General features: G+C 36.9%; 1 protein-coding gene across 17 annotated transcripts in view; it reads right to left on the reverse strand.

Moving 5' to 3' along the window:
* The window catches only part of PCDH15 (protocadherin related 15), an 853,216-nt gene that overhangs the window by 78,328 nt on the left and 758,850 nt on the right, over positions 1-16,038 (reverse strand). For all 17 annotated transcript variants that reach the window (XM_064269614.1, XM_023546967.2, XM_023546966.2 and 14 more), the window contains one exon: positions 11,918-12,045. In XM_064269614.1, coding sequence (XP_064125684.1) covers positions 11,918-12,045 — 128 coding nt within the window. The remainder of the gene's footprint in view (positions 1-11,917; positions 12,046-16,038) is intronic.

A 16,038-nucleotide genomic window follows, 5' to 3' on the forward strand; every position in this document is an offset into this window, starting at 1 on the left:
CACAAAATCACTAGTGTTCTATGACACATAAAATCTCCTACAAGAAACTGCAAGCTTAACTTGGAAGATAATATCCAACCCCCACATCCTGGATTGTTATACATTTAATCATCTGAGAGACATACAGGCATTAAATAAATTCCTAATCCCAGTAGAGTGCAATATATGAGCCAAAAAATGAGTTTAGGAATATATGAGCCAAAAATGAGTTTAGGAAAGGCAAAATGATTTGATCATTCACTGAATAAACTACCTTCTCTTTATATATTATTTCCAACAGCTTAAGTCACACAAAAAATTGTCAAGCGCTCTATATTTAAGGAAATTTCCAGTTACAAGAGGCACTTTTCAATTACTTTTAAGGAACTAAACTTTCCTCACTCTTCAGACATTTATAGCCTGGAGAAAGTAGTTCCATTTCTATTGTAAGCAATAAAAATGAAGGCAATTTTTAAATAAATTATATGCAAACCAACAAGCATAAACTGAGTTACTACTATGTGAATGGGATTTTTTTTCTCCCTTCTCTGTCAATAAGTAGATTGATTTTGTGTTGGTGGGGGCAGAATGATATATATGTAGAATTATTTTATTAGGACATTCCATTTTTGGTTACAAAAATAGACCTAGTCTTATCTATTTATACTAATGCCAACACAACTATAATGATTTACTTGTTCAAACTAATAGGTGTAAATGTTATTATCAGAAACTGGTGACGGTATTTCATGGCTCTCGATTTACAGAGGTGAGAAAGGCAGGCTTAGAGTGCATAAAGCATTAGAAAATACATAAACAACATCGTGAAAAAAATGGAGAAAAATTTGAAGTTGTCAATGATTTCACTGAATCAACTTGGTTCAACAATCAATGTCCATGGAAGCCATAGTCAAGAAATCAAAAGAAGTATTGCACTAGGAAAATCTGTGGCAGAAGACCTGTTTAAAGTCTTAAAAAACAAAGGTGTCACTTTAATGACTAAGGTGTGCCTGACCCAAGCCATGATCTTTTCGGTTGCTTCATATGCATGTGAAAGCTGAACAATGAAAAAGGAAGACAGAAAAACTGATGCATTCAAACTGTGGTGTTGGTGGAGAGTAATGAATATTCCATGGACTGCCAAAAGAAGGAACAAACCAGTCTTAGACAAAATACAATCAAAATGCTTCTTGGAAGTGAAGATGGTAAGGCTTGGCTTGCTTATTTTGGACATGTCATCCAGAAAGATCAATTACTAGAAAAGGACATCATGTTTGTTAAAATACAGGGTTAGCAAAGATGAGGGAAACCCTCAATGAGCCAGACTGACACAACAGCCACAACTATGGGCTCAAACACACCGATGATTATGAAGATGGCACAGAGCTTGGGCGATCTATGTTCTGTTATACATAATGTCGCCCTGAGTCAGAGCTGACTGAAAGGCAACTAACAACAACAACAATTATCTGTTTTCATATACACTACACAGTTCCAAAAAATATTTGATGTCTTTTCTAAAAATACATAATGTGTAATGATATTAAAAATAGCTAAAAGGAAAAAAGGAAGAGAATAAAAACAAAATAAGAGAAACCAGAGAGAACGTTAGTATGCCATAGTGCATGGTGCACTTTTCTTTTAAACTTGCTAAAGTTGGATCAAATATTTGACTTTGAGCTTCTAGCAGAAAAAATAAAAGGAAAACATGATTAATCTCAATGTAGTCTGTGACATTGAACAAAAATATACCAGTAGCTTAGGAAAAAAGAGTGTTCTAGAGATTTGGTTTCTCCATTGGGGCTAAAAAAAAAAAGAGAGAACAATGAAAGATGCACAATATTCATAAAGATTTCATCAAGCTAAAGCTCCTAATTTTGACAAGATGAGAAATTCTCAGTGGAGCCAAGGGTCACATTACCTTCAGAACTAGAATGAGGCCCAAGAGAGTTTAATGTAAAGTATATTATACTAATTTGAAAATTGACAATCCATTCATATAATACATGGAGCCACTTGATTAATCAGATTGAAAGACATGGATATCTGTAAAAATAAATAAGCAAATATAATTTTAAACAACATTTTGTAATATTAAACACAAATATGTCTATAAAATCAAGTTGCTCCCTTTTTTTGTGTGTGCCACGTGTTGTATTTAGTTGTAGGGAAGCAAAATGAATGAATCATGACGGCTGCTTAGGTGAAGTCTGACTTCTAGTAGGGAAACAGGTACATAAATAAATGATAACAGTGTAATGTGTCCAAGTGCTAAACTATACACGTAGAAATTGAGTTGTAGGGTAATAGTCGAGGAGACTATGAACCCTTAGGCATCTAATATTCACCTTATCTGAGGTACAACCATAGGAGGTGAGATGCCATGCCAATTCATAAAGGAAATCAGTAGTTAGTAAGATCTCCTGAGGGAACATCACAATGAGTGGGAATTTAATAAGGCTGGTTTTCTCTTAGTTGGTAAAGGGGAATCAAAATTAGTATTTCATGAAATCTTTACTTTAGGCTGGTACTTGTCCACATATCCATTGTGCGTAACAACTAGGGAGGAAATTCTCATAAATAAAATATTCCATTAGTATTAAGTGACATTGACCACAAATACTCTGGGACCTACAAGGTGCTTTATATACAGTAAAATAATACAAGCATCAGAAACAGTCAAATATGCTAAAGGATATCTAGAAGTCCCTTGGCGGTACAAACAGTTAATGTGCTTGGCTGCTAACTGAAAAGTTAGAGGTTCGAGTCCATGCAAAGGCACCTTAGAAGAAAGGGTTGACAATCTATTTCCGAAAAATCAGCCACTGAAGATCCTGTGGAGTACAGTTCTGCTCTGACACACATTGGGTCTCCGTGAGTCTGAATCAACGACACCCGAAGAGTTCTAAACCACCAACCAAGGTCCAGAGTTAGTGAAGTATAATGTTCCACAGACAGTTAAGAGCAGACCCAGAACTGAATCCAAGTCATCTGGCTCCTATTGCACTGTTCTTTTACCTGAGAGGCAGCAGAGCATGGTCTCAGAGCCAGAATACCTGCCTTGGAATCCTGGCTTTACTACTGACTAGCTGTGCAACTCGGCGAGTTACTTATTCTTCTTGTGACTCAGTGTTTTCATCTATAGGTCAAGAATAGTAATAGAAGCTACTTCATAGGGTTTCTGAGGGAAATGAATGTTAATTCCTGAGAAGATATAACGTGCCTAGCATAGAGTGGGACACTTAAAAAAGGGTTTGCTACTTTTACCACAGAGGGTCAGCGAAAGAGGGGGAGATCCTCAACAAGATGGACTGACACAGTGACTGCAAAAATGAGCTCTAAGCACAGCAATTATTGTGAGGATGGTGCAGAACCGGGCAGTGTTTCATCCTGTTGTACATAGGGTCACTATGAGTCTGAACCAACTCGATGGCACCTAACAACAACAACTTTTACCGTTATGGACTTGAGCCAGGCTTGAAGTCTGGTCTGATAAATGCTATGCCAGAGAACCTCACACTAAACCCTAAAGGATCTGCTGGACTTGCTACCCATTAGACCCAGGTAATTAGGTATAGGGCTGTGGACAGGAGGAAAATTGTATTGCCCCTGCAGTGTTAACTATCTCCATAAATTTCTGTATCTTTTGCCATTGAGAATCAATTTTCCTTCTCGAACTGTGGCTGTGGCTTTTTCCGGTCAATAGCATCACTCTTTTCAAATACTTCACCACTGTTTCATGCTTATTTTGAAATGTAATGAGCAATTAGCAGTTGAGAATGGAACTCTTCCCGTTTTATTGTTTTCTAAAAATATTATTTTTAGTTCGAAAGTTTATAAAATCTGGCATCTTTAATAAAACAAAGATACAATGTTCAAAAATCATTTTGACTTATGGTACATATCAAGTCAACATTATAATTCAATTTTTCTTATGTTTGAGTGTTTCCCATATCTGCACCTTGTAGAGGGAAGAATGTATTTTTATTGCATTAGCTTCTGGAAAAAATATCTTCATAATTCAGATTTATTTCATTAATATTGATCATACTTAATCTTTCCCTACCTTTGCATTAAATTGGACTACGGCTTGCAGTTAATAAGACGTGCAACATACTAGAAAATTAGTTAAATAATTTGGAAGGTGTTTTTAAAACCAGACAAATAAGTCAAACTTATTGCTGTTGAATCAATTATGACTCATAGCAACTCTGTAAGACAGAGTAGACTGCCCCATAGCATTTCCAAGGCTGTAAATCTTTATGGAAGCAGACCGCCACATCTTTCTTCCACGGCGTGGTTGATGGGTTTGAATGTCTGGACCTTTCTTTTGGTAAGCAGCCAAGCTCTTATCCACTGTGCCACCAAGGTTCCTACCTTAATAAAAATGACCACAATTCACAGTGACCATCTCAAATTGAAAAGCAGTTAGTTTCTTGGTTAATTACCTATTAATTTTTAATAGAAACTTATTATTTTCTGCCAACATTCAACTTCTGCCAAGATTCTACCCTTCACTTCCCAAGGAAGCACCGTGCTGGAGGTTATGAGAAAAAGCCTTCAACTAGGGTAGATTTAAGTTTGAATTCTGATTTTATTGGTTATTGGCTGAGTGATACTGAGACGTTTACTCGAAATCAATGATCTTCATTTTTTCACTCAATGAATACTTTCACTTGTCTGACAAGTTTTCTTTCTTTCTGTCTTTCTTTACATCCTTCTTTGTTCTTTGGTTATTTTTTCTAAATTCCATAAGATAAGATAAGTACAGGGCTTTTCATGGTGCTCAGAAAAATAATGAAGACAAATATATGGCAGCTACATAAGAAATATTCATCTATTAATATTTCCCAAAGGAATCAGGAGGAACAATAGTTAAGGTCAAAACCCTAGTTTAATTTTCTCTCCTTCATACAGAAAATTGACTAATGTTTACATACATTTATTACTTTTTCAACCTTGCCTTTATTGATTAAATGGCTGTCTTTCAAGTTTTTATTTTTTTAATATAGATTGAAAATACTTCCTCTTAGCTTACTGAGTGTCTTTTAGTCATTTATAGTCTTTTTGTCATAAAGGTGTGTTGTTCTGATGTGATTAAAGCAATCGAATGCTAACCAAAAGGCCAGTGGTTCGAATTTTGCTTTGGTCTTTATTAGAGTAGTACATTTCAGTTAGTGATTTTCAATAACAGCCTTGCCCTTACCTTGGAACTTTTTCAACATAGAAAATACTATACATTTTAATATGTACTTCTTGCTGACTGGAAAGGGAAGGTGTATCCCCACAGTAAGCATCACTGCCAAACTGCTGCAATTAGTACTTTCATCACTGATGGTACATTACGGAATAAAATGCTAACAGCCACAGGTACATATTCAAGAAAAATAAATTGACTAATGCAAAACTTTGCTTATGGAACTGAACATAAGCTTCACATTCATATCAACTTAAGAGGAATGGCTAGCACTGAAGAATAATAGCCTTGAAAAGAAAGGCTTTCATATTCTATCAGTAAGGGTGAGATTTTTAAATGATTTTTAACTGCTTGGATTAAAGACTGAAGAGAAAAATAGCCATTTGATTTTCTTCTCTCCATTCCTGCCATTAAAGTGATGTACTGCTTCTCACTAATAGAAATCAATTTGGAGGAACTAGCTGTGACCTAGAGATCATCATTGTTGTTGTTAGTTGCTGTTAAGTCAGCTCTGATTCTGGTCAACCTTATGCACAACACAGCAAAATGTTGCCAGTCCTGTACCATCTTCAGATCGCTGGTGTGTATGAGTTCATTGAGTCTATTGATACCATCATTAAACCATAATATATGGAGTAAATCTTCTCAATTTAATCATTTTGTTTCACGTGCTCCTGACACATTCACGAATTACTTTAACATGATTGTTGTTGTTGTTAGGTGGTGTCCAGTCCGTTCTGACCCATACTGACCCTATGCACAAAAGAAAAGGTGCCTGGTCCTGCTCCATCTTCACAACTGTTGCTATGCTTGAGCCCATTGTTGCAGCCACTGTGTCAATCCATCTTATTAAGGGTCTTCCTATTTTTCACTGACCCTCTATTTTACCAAGCATGATGTCCTTCTCCAGGGACTCATCCCTCCTGATAACATGTCCAAAGTATGTGAGATGTAGTCTTGCCATCCTTGTTTCTGAGGAGCATTCTGGTTGTACTTCCAAGACAGATCTGTTCGTTCTTTTGGCAGTCCACGGTATATTCAATATTCTTCACCAACACCACAATTCAAAGGCGTCAATTCTTTTTCACTTTTCCTTATTCATTGTCCAGCTTTTGTATGCATAAGAGGCAACTGAAAACACCGTGGCTTGGGTCAGGCACACCTTAGTCATCAAGGTGACATCTTTGCTTTTCAATACTTTCAAGAGTTCTTTTGCTAGCAGATTTGTTCAATGCAAAGCATCTTTTGATATACTGACCACTGCTTCCATGGGTGTTGATTGTGGGTCCAAGTAAAACGAAATCCTTGACAACCTCAGTCTTTTCGGTGTTTATAATGATGTCGATTATTGGTTCAGTTGTGAGAATTTCTGTTTTCTTATATTGAGGTGTAATGCATACTGAAGGCTGTGGCCTTTGATCTTCATCAGTAAGTGCTTCCAGGCCTCTTCACTTTCAGCAAGCAAGGTTGTGTCATCTACATATTGCAGGTTGTTAATGAGTCTTCCTTCAATCCCGATGCTCCGTTCTTCTTCATATAGTCCAGCTTCTTGGATTATTTGCTCAGCATACAGATTGAATAGGTATGGTTAAAGGATACAACCCTGACGCACACCTTTCCTGACTTTAAACTATGCAGTATCCTCTTGTTCTGTTCAAACCACCGCCTCTTGATCCGTGTACAGATTCCTCCTGAGCACAATTAAGTGTTCTGGAATTTCTATTCTTCACAATGTTATCCATAATTTGTTATGATCCACACAGTTGAATGCCTTAGCATAATCAATAAAACACAGGTAAACATCTTTCTGGTTTTCTCTGCTTTCAGCCAGGATTCATCTGACATCAGCAATGATATCCCTGGTTCCACGTCCTCTTCTAAATCTGCCTTGAATTTCTGGCAGTTCCCTGTTGATATACTGCTGCAGCCACTTTTGAATGATCTTCAGCAAAATTCTGCTTGCATGTAATATTAATGATATTGTTCGATAATTTCCATGTTCAGTTCTATCACCTTTCTTGGGACTAAGCATAAATATGGATCTCTTCCATTCAGTTGGTCAGGTAACTGTCTTCCAAATTTCTTGGAAATTTGGAAGTGAGTGAGTACTTCCAGCACTGCATCCATTTGTTGAAACACCTCAACTGGTATTCCGTCAATTCCGGAAGCCTTGTTTTCTGCCAATGTCTTCAGTGCAGCTTGGACTTCTTCCTTCAGTACCATCGGATCCTGATCATATGTTCCCTCCTGAAATTGTTGAATGTCCACCATTTTTTTTGGTATAGTAACTCTGTGTATTTCTTCCATCTTCTTTTGATGCTTTCTGTGTCATTTAATATTTTCCCCAAAGAATCCTTCAGTATTGCAACTCAAGTCTTGAATTTTTACTTTCAGCTTGAGAAATTCTGAGCATGTTCTTCCCTTTTGGTTTTCTGTCTCCAGCTCTTTGCACACGTCATCATAATATTTTGTCTTCTCGAGCCACCCTTTGAAATCTTCTGCTCTGAATAATATGAGTATTCAAATCACTGAGCCAGCAACCAAACCTCTGCGTGCCTGTATAAAATGCCTTTGCCCTAGAAATCCTGCAGTAGACATATGCTTATCAGTAATTGGTCAAAAATGAGTCACAACTCCATGCCTGAGCCAATCATTTATAACAACAACAGGACAGTCACAACTGGCTCAGGCTATTCATTATTAACCACTTTGTGGTAGGACTTGTCTCCCCTAAAGCACATGATCCCCAAGGATAGTAGATGCCTGAATAAAGTAGGAGCTCTGTTAAGTGAGAAAGGGGTAAGATCAGCTCAGGGTGGGTTACACTTAAACAAATTGAGTAAGTAAAAACCAAAGCTGCTTCACCTTAAATTATCTCAAGGTTACAAATAAAATAATTTAAAACTTGAGTTCACCTAAATTATCCAGACACTTACATTCTTTTCCACTTGGTATGTTATAAACTTGAACTGTAACCATGTTAGGTGTTTTGTTCATCCAGATTTATTTATAACTCATATGTTTGGTTTTTTTCATTTGTTTTTACTTTACTAGAATAGCAACTTTGTAAAGGCAGAGAGACAGTCTGCCTTGCTTGCACACAGTAGGAACACAGTATATAAATGTGAAAAGAACAAACTTTGAACAAGTCTCTAGGCATATTAAATATGTCACTTCAGCAGAGACACAACTTTATCTTACTACCACGAGCAGTACAGAATTCATCTCAACAATGCTCTCCTTGTGCTGCCTTTCCTATAACCCGTTCTTCTTAATAATCCATCCCTAAACCTAGTATAGTTTTATTCATATTAAAATCTTATCTTCCTTAAACCCCAGAAAGTCAAGTCTATTCTATGCAGGGTTTCCTCTTCCCCTTTCTACATATAGAAATTTTTCTTTTATTTAACATTTAAAATGTTTTAAAAAAATATATAACTTCCATGCATGGTAGATGAAATCTAGCATTACCCAAATATTATATAGTAAGTGGTATAAAAGTTTCTTTCACAATTAAGAGCTGCTTCTCCGTTTTTGTTTTTTTTTCATCAACTTCTTTTAAGCACTGGAGTTTGACTGGCCCAATTCAGTGTTGTTTCCATTAACATTTTTGCAGCTCTGTTTTATGAACTGAGAATAACTACTTTACTCACTTTCACTCTGATTAAATTCTGGAAAGGAGAAGATTCCAGGCTTCCAGGCAGTATTTGAAAATGTTTACCACCTAAGATTTATTACTCCTCTCACCTCCTAAGGTCCCTGCCTTCCAATCACTGTTCCACATATGTGCCCTGTACTTTGTTTTCTCTGGGCCTTGACTTACTTTCAAGAGTCCCTTGCTTAGACTATCTTCCTCATATAAACTTCACCTTGATAAAGTCAGCACCACTCTTAAATTCTTCATCCTCCACGAAGCCTTTTATGATCTTTCATTTAAGTGAAATGTCTTTTTCCTTTCAATCCACACAATTTGTGCTTTCCTTATTGAGTTAATTATTATATCATATACTTGCTTTAATAATATAGGCTACACTCTTTTCTTCTGGAGGACTGAGATTTTATGTTTCTTTTTCTGTTTCCTCTAAAGTGCCTAGAATATTATATTGCAGTAATCTGGTTTTCTGGAAAGAAACCCCTTCCCTAGCCTGGGTAATCCACTGAGAGACTGAAGGGTCCCACAGAGCTCTCAGTAGTCCTGGAGAATCAATTATCTCTCTCTATTCCACCCAACCCTTGCAAGGGTCCCTGCTTCACCGCTAAAAACTCAAACACCTGACACAGGAAGAGGCTGTCACTGGAATCAGTTTTCATCTGTTTCCAGGAGGCCATCCATATCAATTCCATCCCGACTGGCCACATCACAAGAAGTCTAAGAGTTCCCTCCAGAACATCTCTCACCACCCAGGACATTCTTCCCATGTAGCTATTTACACATCCTAATAAAAATAAATAAATAAATAAATAAAAATAAAATTTTTTTTTTTTTTTTTAATAAGGCTCATTTCCTTTACCCCAAACTTTCTCCAGGATTCCCTGGAGTTCAGCAACATCCCCTAAATATTCCACCGTCCTTCTGAATGTTACCTTTTCTTTTTGATCCCCCTCCCAAATATGATACTACTTTCTGCAGCTGTCTCAAACAGTAGTTCCCAAGCTTTACATAGCACAGAGACCAGGGGTAGACGCTAGCTAGCTTTCTGTCTCTGAATTGCTGTTTCTAGAACATTATTCTTTGCTACCCCCTACTGTTTCTCTGGGAAACCCTGGTGGTATAGTGGTTAAGTGCTATGGCTGCTAACCAAAATGTCAGTGGTTCGAATCCATCAGGTATTCCTTGGAAACTCTATGAGGCGGTTCTACTCTGTCCTATAGGGTCGCTATAAGTCAGAATCAAGTGAACGTCAACAGGTTTGTTTATTTATTTTTTACTGTTCCTCTGAGGTAAATGACATAGGAGTCTGTGTCACACATCTGGTCAAACCCATTTAGAAGCTTTCTTACCAACATACTTAGACTTGGCTACATTTCCAACCTTATGTCCTACCAGTCTTTTTCGGTCACATAGGCCTCCAAGTACCCTCTAGCTTTAGGAATTTTAAAAAAGAATGCCCAGGATACTCCTTCCCCAGGAATTCACATGTCTTACACTTCGTCTTTATTTAGGTCTCTGTTCAAATTTTGGAGCCCTTTTGTAGGGCAGTGGTCAAGCACTCGGCTGCTAATCGAAAGGTTGGCGTTTTGAACCCGCCAGTGGCTCCAACAGAGAAGATGTAGCAGTTTGCTTCCATAAAGATTACAGCCTTGGAAACCCTATGGGGCAGTTCTACTCTGTTCTATAGGGTCACTATGAGTCATAATCGACTCAGTGGCAACAGGTTTGGTTTGGTTGGTTCAAATTTTATCCCCTCAGGGAGGCCTCTTTTGCCCTTCTTATTTAAGATAGCATCACTCTCCTCTTGCCAAGCTTTTTTTTTCTTCTTAGAGTTATCATTCTATGAAACCAGTTCCTGCTGAATCGATTCCAACACATGGTGACCCCATGTGTGTTAGAGTAGAAATGTGCTCCATAGGGTTTTCAGTGACTGAGTTTTAGAAGCAGATTTTCAGGCCTTTCTACTGAGATGCCTATGGGTGGTTTTGAACCTCCAGTCTTTGGGATGGCAGCCCAGCGCCTTAACTGTTTGTGCCAGCCAGGGACTCCATCACTACATTAAAAAAAAAAGAATTTTTTTTTTTTTAGTAATTTTACTAACATACGATTTGTTTCTTCCAGTAGTTGTTTTTTGGTTTGACTGGTTTTTTTTTTTTGTTTGTTTGTTTTTTTACCCTATGCCCAGCTTGTAGAAGAGTGCTGAGTTTATTATAATGCACTCAATAAATATTTGCTGAATAGATGAATGAACTAAATGAATCAGTAGTTAGTGGGACTAAAATATTAAGTAAGATCAGAATCAGCTATAAAGGACTGTTACTTGTAAATCATAATGTGTGCTGGGTGTACTTAAACTCATAGATCATTTTTAGCTGTAACTGGTGACTCAGATCAGAGATCAGTACTTGGCTCTGGAAGGGCTATTTTGCAAACAACAACACATTTTGTTTGCTTGTTTGATTTTTCTCTTTGTGTTTAAAGTGATAAAACTATATGTAAAAACAGGTCTAATCATGATGTTCCTAGTAACAGGGAAAGAAAAGAAACCACCCGTGTGCAAAACTAAAGACGATCGACATCTGAGTTTATTCAGGGATATTTATATTTTAAGTGTATACGTTTATAGTTATCTAAACACCGATTATTAAAATACTTCCAGAAAAATAATTCTGCAATTGAGACTCTGAACTTCTCTTGCCTCTAAACTCCCTTCCCAGGAAAATTTTGAGATTCACTGAAGTTATCCTAAAACAAAACAAAACAAAACAAAAAAAAACTGAATAGGGGCATAAGAATATACTCGAAAAAACATATTTTTAAATGTCTTACTCAATGTAAAACACCATAGATAATTTGTTCTCATTTTTTATGCTAAAAATAAGGATAAAAATGTGCTTATTATTCAATTTGTTTCATTAATCTGTATTAAGTCTGGATAATTAAAGTCATACATTTTCAAGTTTCAGGCTTTTGTTTAAATAATATGAATAAGTACACACTTGATGCAAATTACATGTTTATAATTTATCTGCAAAATCTGAGCTCTTTGCTTTTACTTTAGATTTGTATCTTAATAGATATTCTCATACCTTAACTCTGAGCACAGAGGCAAACATTCTTGCATCTTCAGATACACCTCCAATGTAGAATTTTTTTGAAAACACTGGGGGGTGATCATTTTCATCCTGAATCTCGATGTACACTTTGGCTGTATTGCCTGGAGGATAGAAATAAATAATTTTTATTGAAAAATTAGGAAAGAAAATCTCAAATATATTGTGAGGTTGTAATTCATTAGAAAAATATACTAGAGTAAATACTTGTACTTTTTTTTAATGAAACAGCAGGAACAATTTAGATCAGAAAGTAATTCTTAAATGGCATGCCTGTACCCCTGAATCTACAGAGGGTGCTGATAATTCTGCTTCTGGTATGATAATGTTAACTTGGTGTGGTATCTTGTAATTATAACGTCCTGAAATTCATTTTACTTGCTTTAATATGTGCTGAAATATTGTGTTCTGCTAATTTTAATGAAACAACTTAACTATTCATGCTCACAAACACTTCACACGTATATTGGCTACATCAAAGTGACATGTATATGCCTACTTCTCAATTATAGATTATCTTGTTTTCAGACATTTCACATTTATGACAATAGTAAAAAATCTACTGTCTGACTGTTTTGTGTATTAATGACATACATCTGGCAGTAATGAAAACTGAGGTGTTAAGTGAGAGTAATGCTGGCTGTGATGGTTAAGGTTCTGTGTCAGTTTGCCTGGGCCATGTTCCTCAGTAGTTTGGTAGTTATGTAATGATGTGATTTGGCAGTTATGTAGGATGTAATCTGGCTCTTGTGTAAGGATGTAGTCATCCTCCAGTTTGTGATCTGATATGGTCATTCTCCATTTTTGCATAATGCCAATTTTCACATAATGACCTGGTCTTTGGAACCGAAGAATATTGAAAAGTGATGAGTGGGGGTATATATATATATATATATATATATATATATATATATATATATAAAACCCAGTGCCCTCAAGTCAATTCCGATTCATAGCGACCCTATAGGACGGAGTAGAACTGCCCCATTGAGTTTCCAAGGAGCACCTGGAGGATTCGAACTGCCGAACCTTTGGTTAGCAGCCGTAGCACTTAACCACTACGCCACCAGGGTTTCCAAATATATATATACACAAATATATACACACACACATATATATATACACACATATTGTATGGTCCCATTATTACAAAAAGCCAAGAATAGAAAGCAAAGTTCTTTAATGGTTACCGTGGGTGGGAGGGAGAGGGAGGAGAAATCACTTTCTAGATAATAGACACTTGTTACTTTTGGTGATGGGAAAGGCAATCCCAAATATGAATGATGTCAGCACAACTAACAAGTACATGAGAAAAAAAGGACAGTTTTGGTAAATAACATATAATTTTGCAACAACAGTAAAACAACTGTCTTAGTTATGTAGTGCTGCTATAATAGAAATACATAAGTGGATAGCTTTAACAACAAGAAATTTATTCTCTCACAGTCTAGGAGGCCAGAAGTCCAAATTCAGGTGTCAGCTCCAGGGGAAGGCTTTCTCTCTCTGTCAGGTCTGGGGGAAGGGACTTGTCATCAATCTTCCTCTTGAGGGGTTTCTCAGAGCAAGGATCCCAGGTCCAAAGGGCTTGCTATTTTCCTGGCTCTTGTTTCTTGATAGTATGAGGTCCCCATGTCTCTCTACTCCCTTTTGTCTTCTATATCTCAATAGAGACTGACCCAAGACACAACCCAATCTTGTAGATTGAGTCCTGCCTCATTAACATAACTGCCTCTAATCCTGCCTTATTAACATCGTAGAGGTAGGATTTACAACATATCGGCAAATCACATCAGATGGCAAAATGGTGGATAATCCCATCGTTATGAGAATCATGGCCTAGCCAAGTTGAGACATATTTTTGAGGGATGCAATACAATCCATGACAACAACCAAAAAATATGTGTTTGGTTATGTAAATAATTTGGATATGGATGCATATATGTGTACAGGAAGACATATACACGTGAATGCACTTGCATATATAGGTGTATCTGTAGGCATATGTATATACACATCTGTGTGCTGCATATATATCTACAAATATATTTAAAAAAAACAAAAACAAACAAACAAAAAAACACACAGGGGGCATAGGTATGGAGGCTTCTAGACTTAGCCAAACAATTTGTCGTATTGATTTACTGGGTTAAAAAGTTTGGGACCATAGTCTTGAGGGACAACTTAGTCAATTGGCATGATATAATTCACAAAGACAATGTTCTACATCTTAGTTTGGTGAGTAGCACCTGAGGTCTTAAAAGCTTGTGAGCAGCCATCTAAGATAAAACTATTGGTCTCTAGTCATATAGAGCAAAAGAGAATGAATGAAATCAAAGGCTCAAAGAAAAAACTAGTCCATGAGACAGACTAATAGCTCACAGGAACCACAGCCTCTTCTAATCTAAGAAGAACTAGATGGTGCCCAGCTACCAGTACCGACCATTCTGACTAGACACAGTACAAGGTCCCAGATAGAATAGGAGAAAAATGTAGAACAAAACTCAAATTCCTAAAAAAGGCCAGACTTACTGGGCCACTAGAGACCAGAGGAACCCCTGAGACAAACACCCTAAGGTACCCTTTGAACCTGGAATTAGCTATTTCTGCAGGTCACCTTTCAGCCAAATAATAGATTGGCTTATAAAATAAACAATATCACCTGTGGGTAATCTGTTCCCTTGAACAATTAACTATATGAGACCTAATGGTCAACATTTACTCAAATGAAAAGATGAGAAGGCAAGGAAGGGAAGAGAAGCTAGATCAATGGAAACAGAACAAACAGAATAGAAATAACAAGAATGCTGACACATTGTAAAAATTGTAACCAATGACACAGAACAATTAGTATAAAAATTGTTAAAAGAGAACCTAATTTCTTGTGTACACTGTTACCTAAACCAAAACCCAGTCCCAGTGCCGTCGAGTCAATTCCGACTCATAGTGACCCTACAGGACAGAGTAGAACTGCCCCATAGAGTTTCCAAGGAGCGCCCGGCGGATTCGGACTGCAGACCCTTTGGTTAGCAGCCGTAGCACTTAACCACTACGCCTAAAAAACATAATAAAATATTATTACAAAATAATAATTAGTCTTGCTACAGCAACTAGATAAGTTGAGAACAGCATTTAAAGGAGAAGTTAAGAGTAGCAATAGTACAATAAAAGAAAAAGGGAATCATTGTCCTTTTGATACAGGTTCAATTAGTAAAAACAAAAAAAAAATCACACTTATCTAGGACTTAGCAATAAATTTCTTGTAAATAGCCATCCGTACTTTCTTGTCATTGTTTGATAGTTTGTTTCAATACAAAATAAAAAGACTGTGTGTTGACACTGGGCCATTTATCCAGGCATTGCCTACAGGTAACCTGTCCTAGAAATCCATACAGGCTTGTATAACTTGTACCTTTGTGAATTCAGATTGAAGTGTGAATTCTAGGTGGATTTTGGTTACATTTCTAACAGTAGGTTTGTGATAGGATGATCCAGTTTATAAATCATTGCCTAATAACCATAACATTTGGAGCATCTGTGGCCCTGTTCCATTGTCTTTTTATTATCTTTGCTACTGTTTGTGTGTGTGAATCTTTTTAGATTTCTGTCTCTATCTCCCTCTTTCTATCTGTCTCTGTAATTTACATATCCAAACCCTTTTCCAGACCAGACAGCTAGGACATTCAAGGCAAATTGCCCTCAGTATAGGATTTGTTAAGGAGCCCTGGTGGCTCAGTGGTTAAGCCCTTGGCTACTAACTGAAAGGTCAGCAGTTTGAACCCATCAGCCACTCTGTAGGACAAAAGACCTGGTGATCTTCTCCTATAAAGATTACAGCCTACGAAGCACTATGGGGTAGTTCTACCCTGTCCTATAGGGTCACTACGAGTCTGAATGGACTCAACATTATACAACAACAACAACATAGGATTGTTATTTCAGAATTGCATGAAACATTAATAAGTCAATACACAGCTATTGAATTTCAAAATTAATGTTTAGAAGGCAATCAATGACAGCAGTAGGAATGTTCAGGGGTAACTTGAAGGGGCTCTCTATGAGCGCCCCCTCCCCTATCCCAACTACCTAGATTAAAAACA

This window comes from Loxodonta africana, chromosome 16 (assembly GCF_030014295.1).
Source record: "Loxodonta africana isolate mLoxAfr1 chromosome 16, mLoxAfr1.hap2, whole genome shotgun sequence".
NCBI lineage: Eukaryota > Metazoa > Chordata > Mammalia > Proboscidea > Elephantidae > Loxodonta > Loxodonta africana.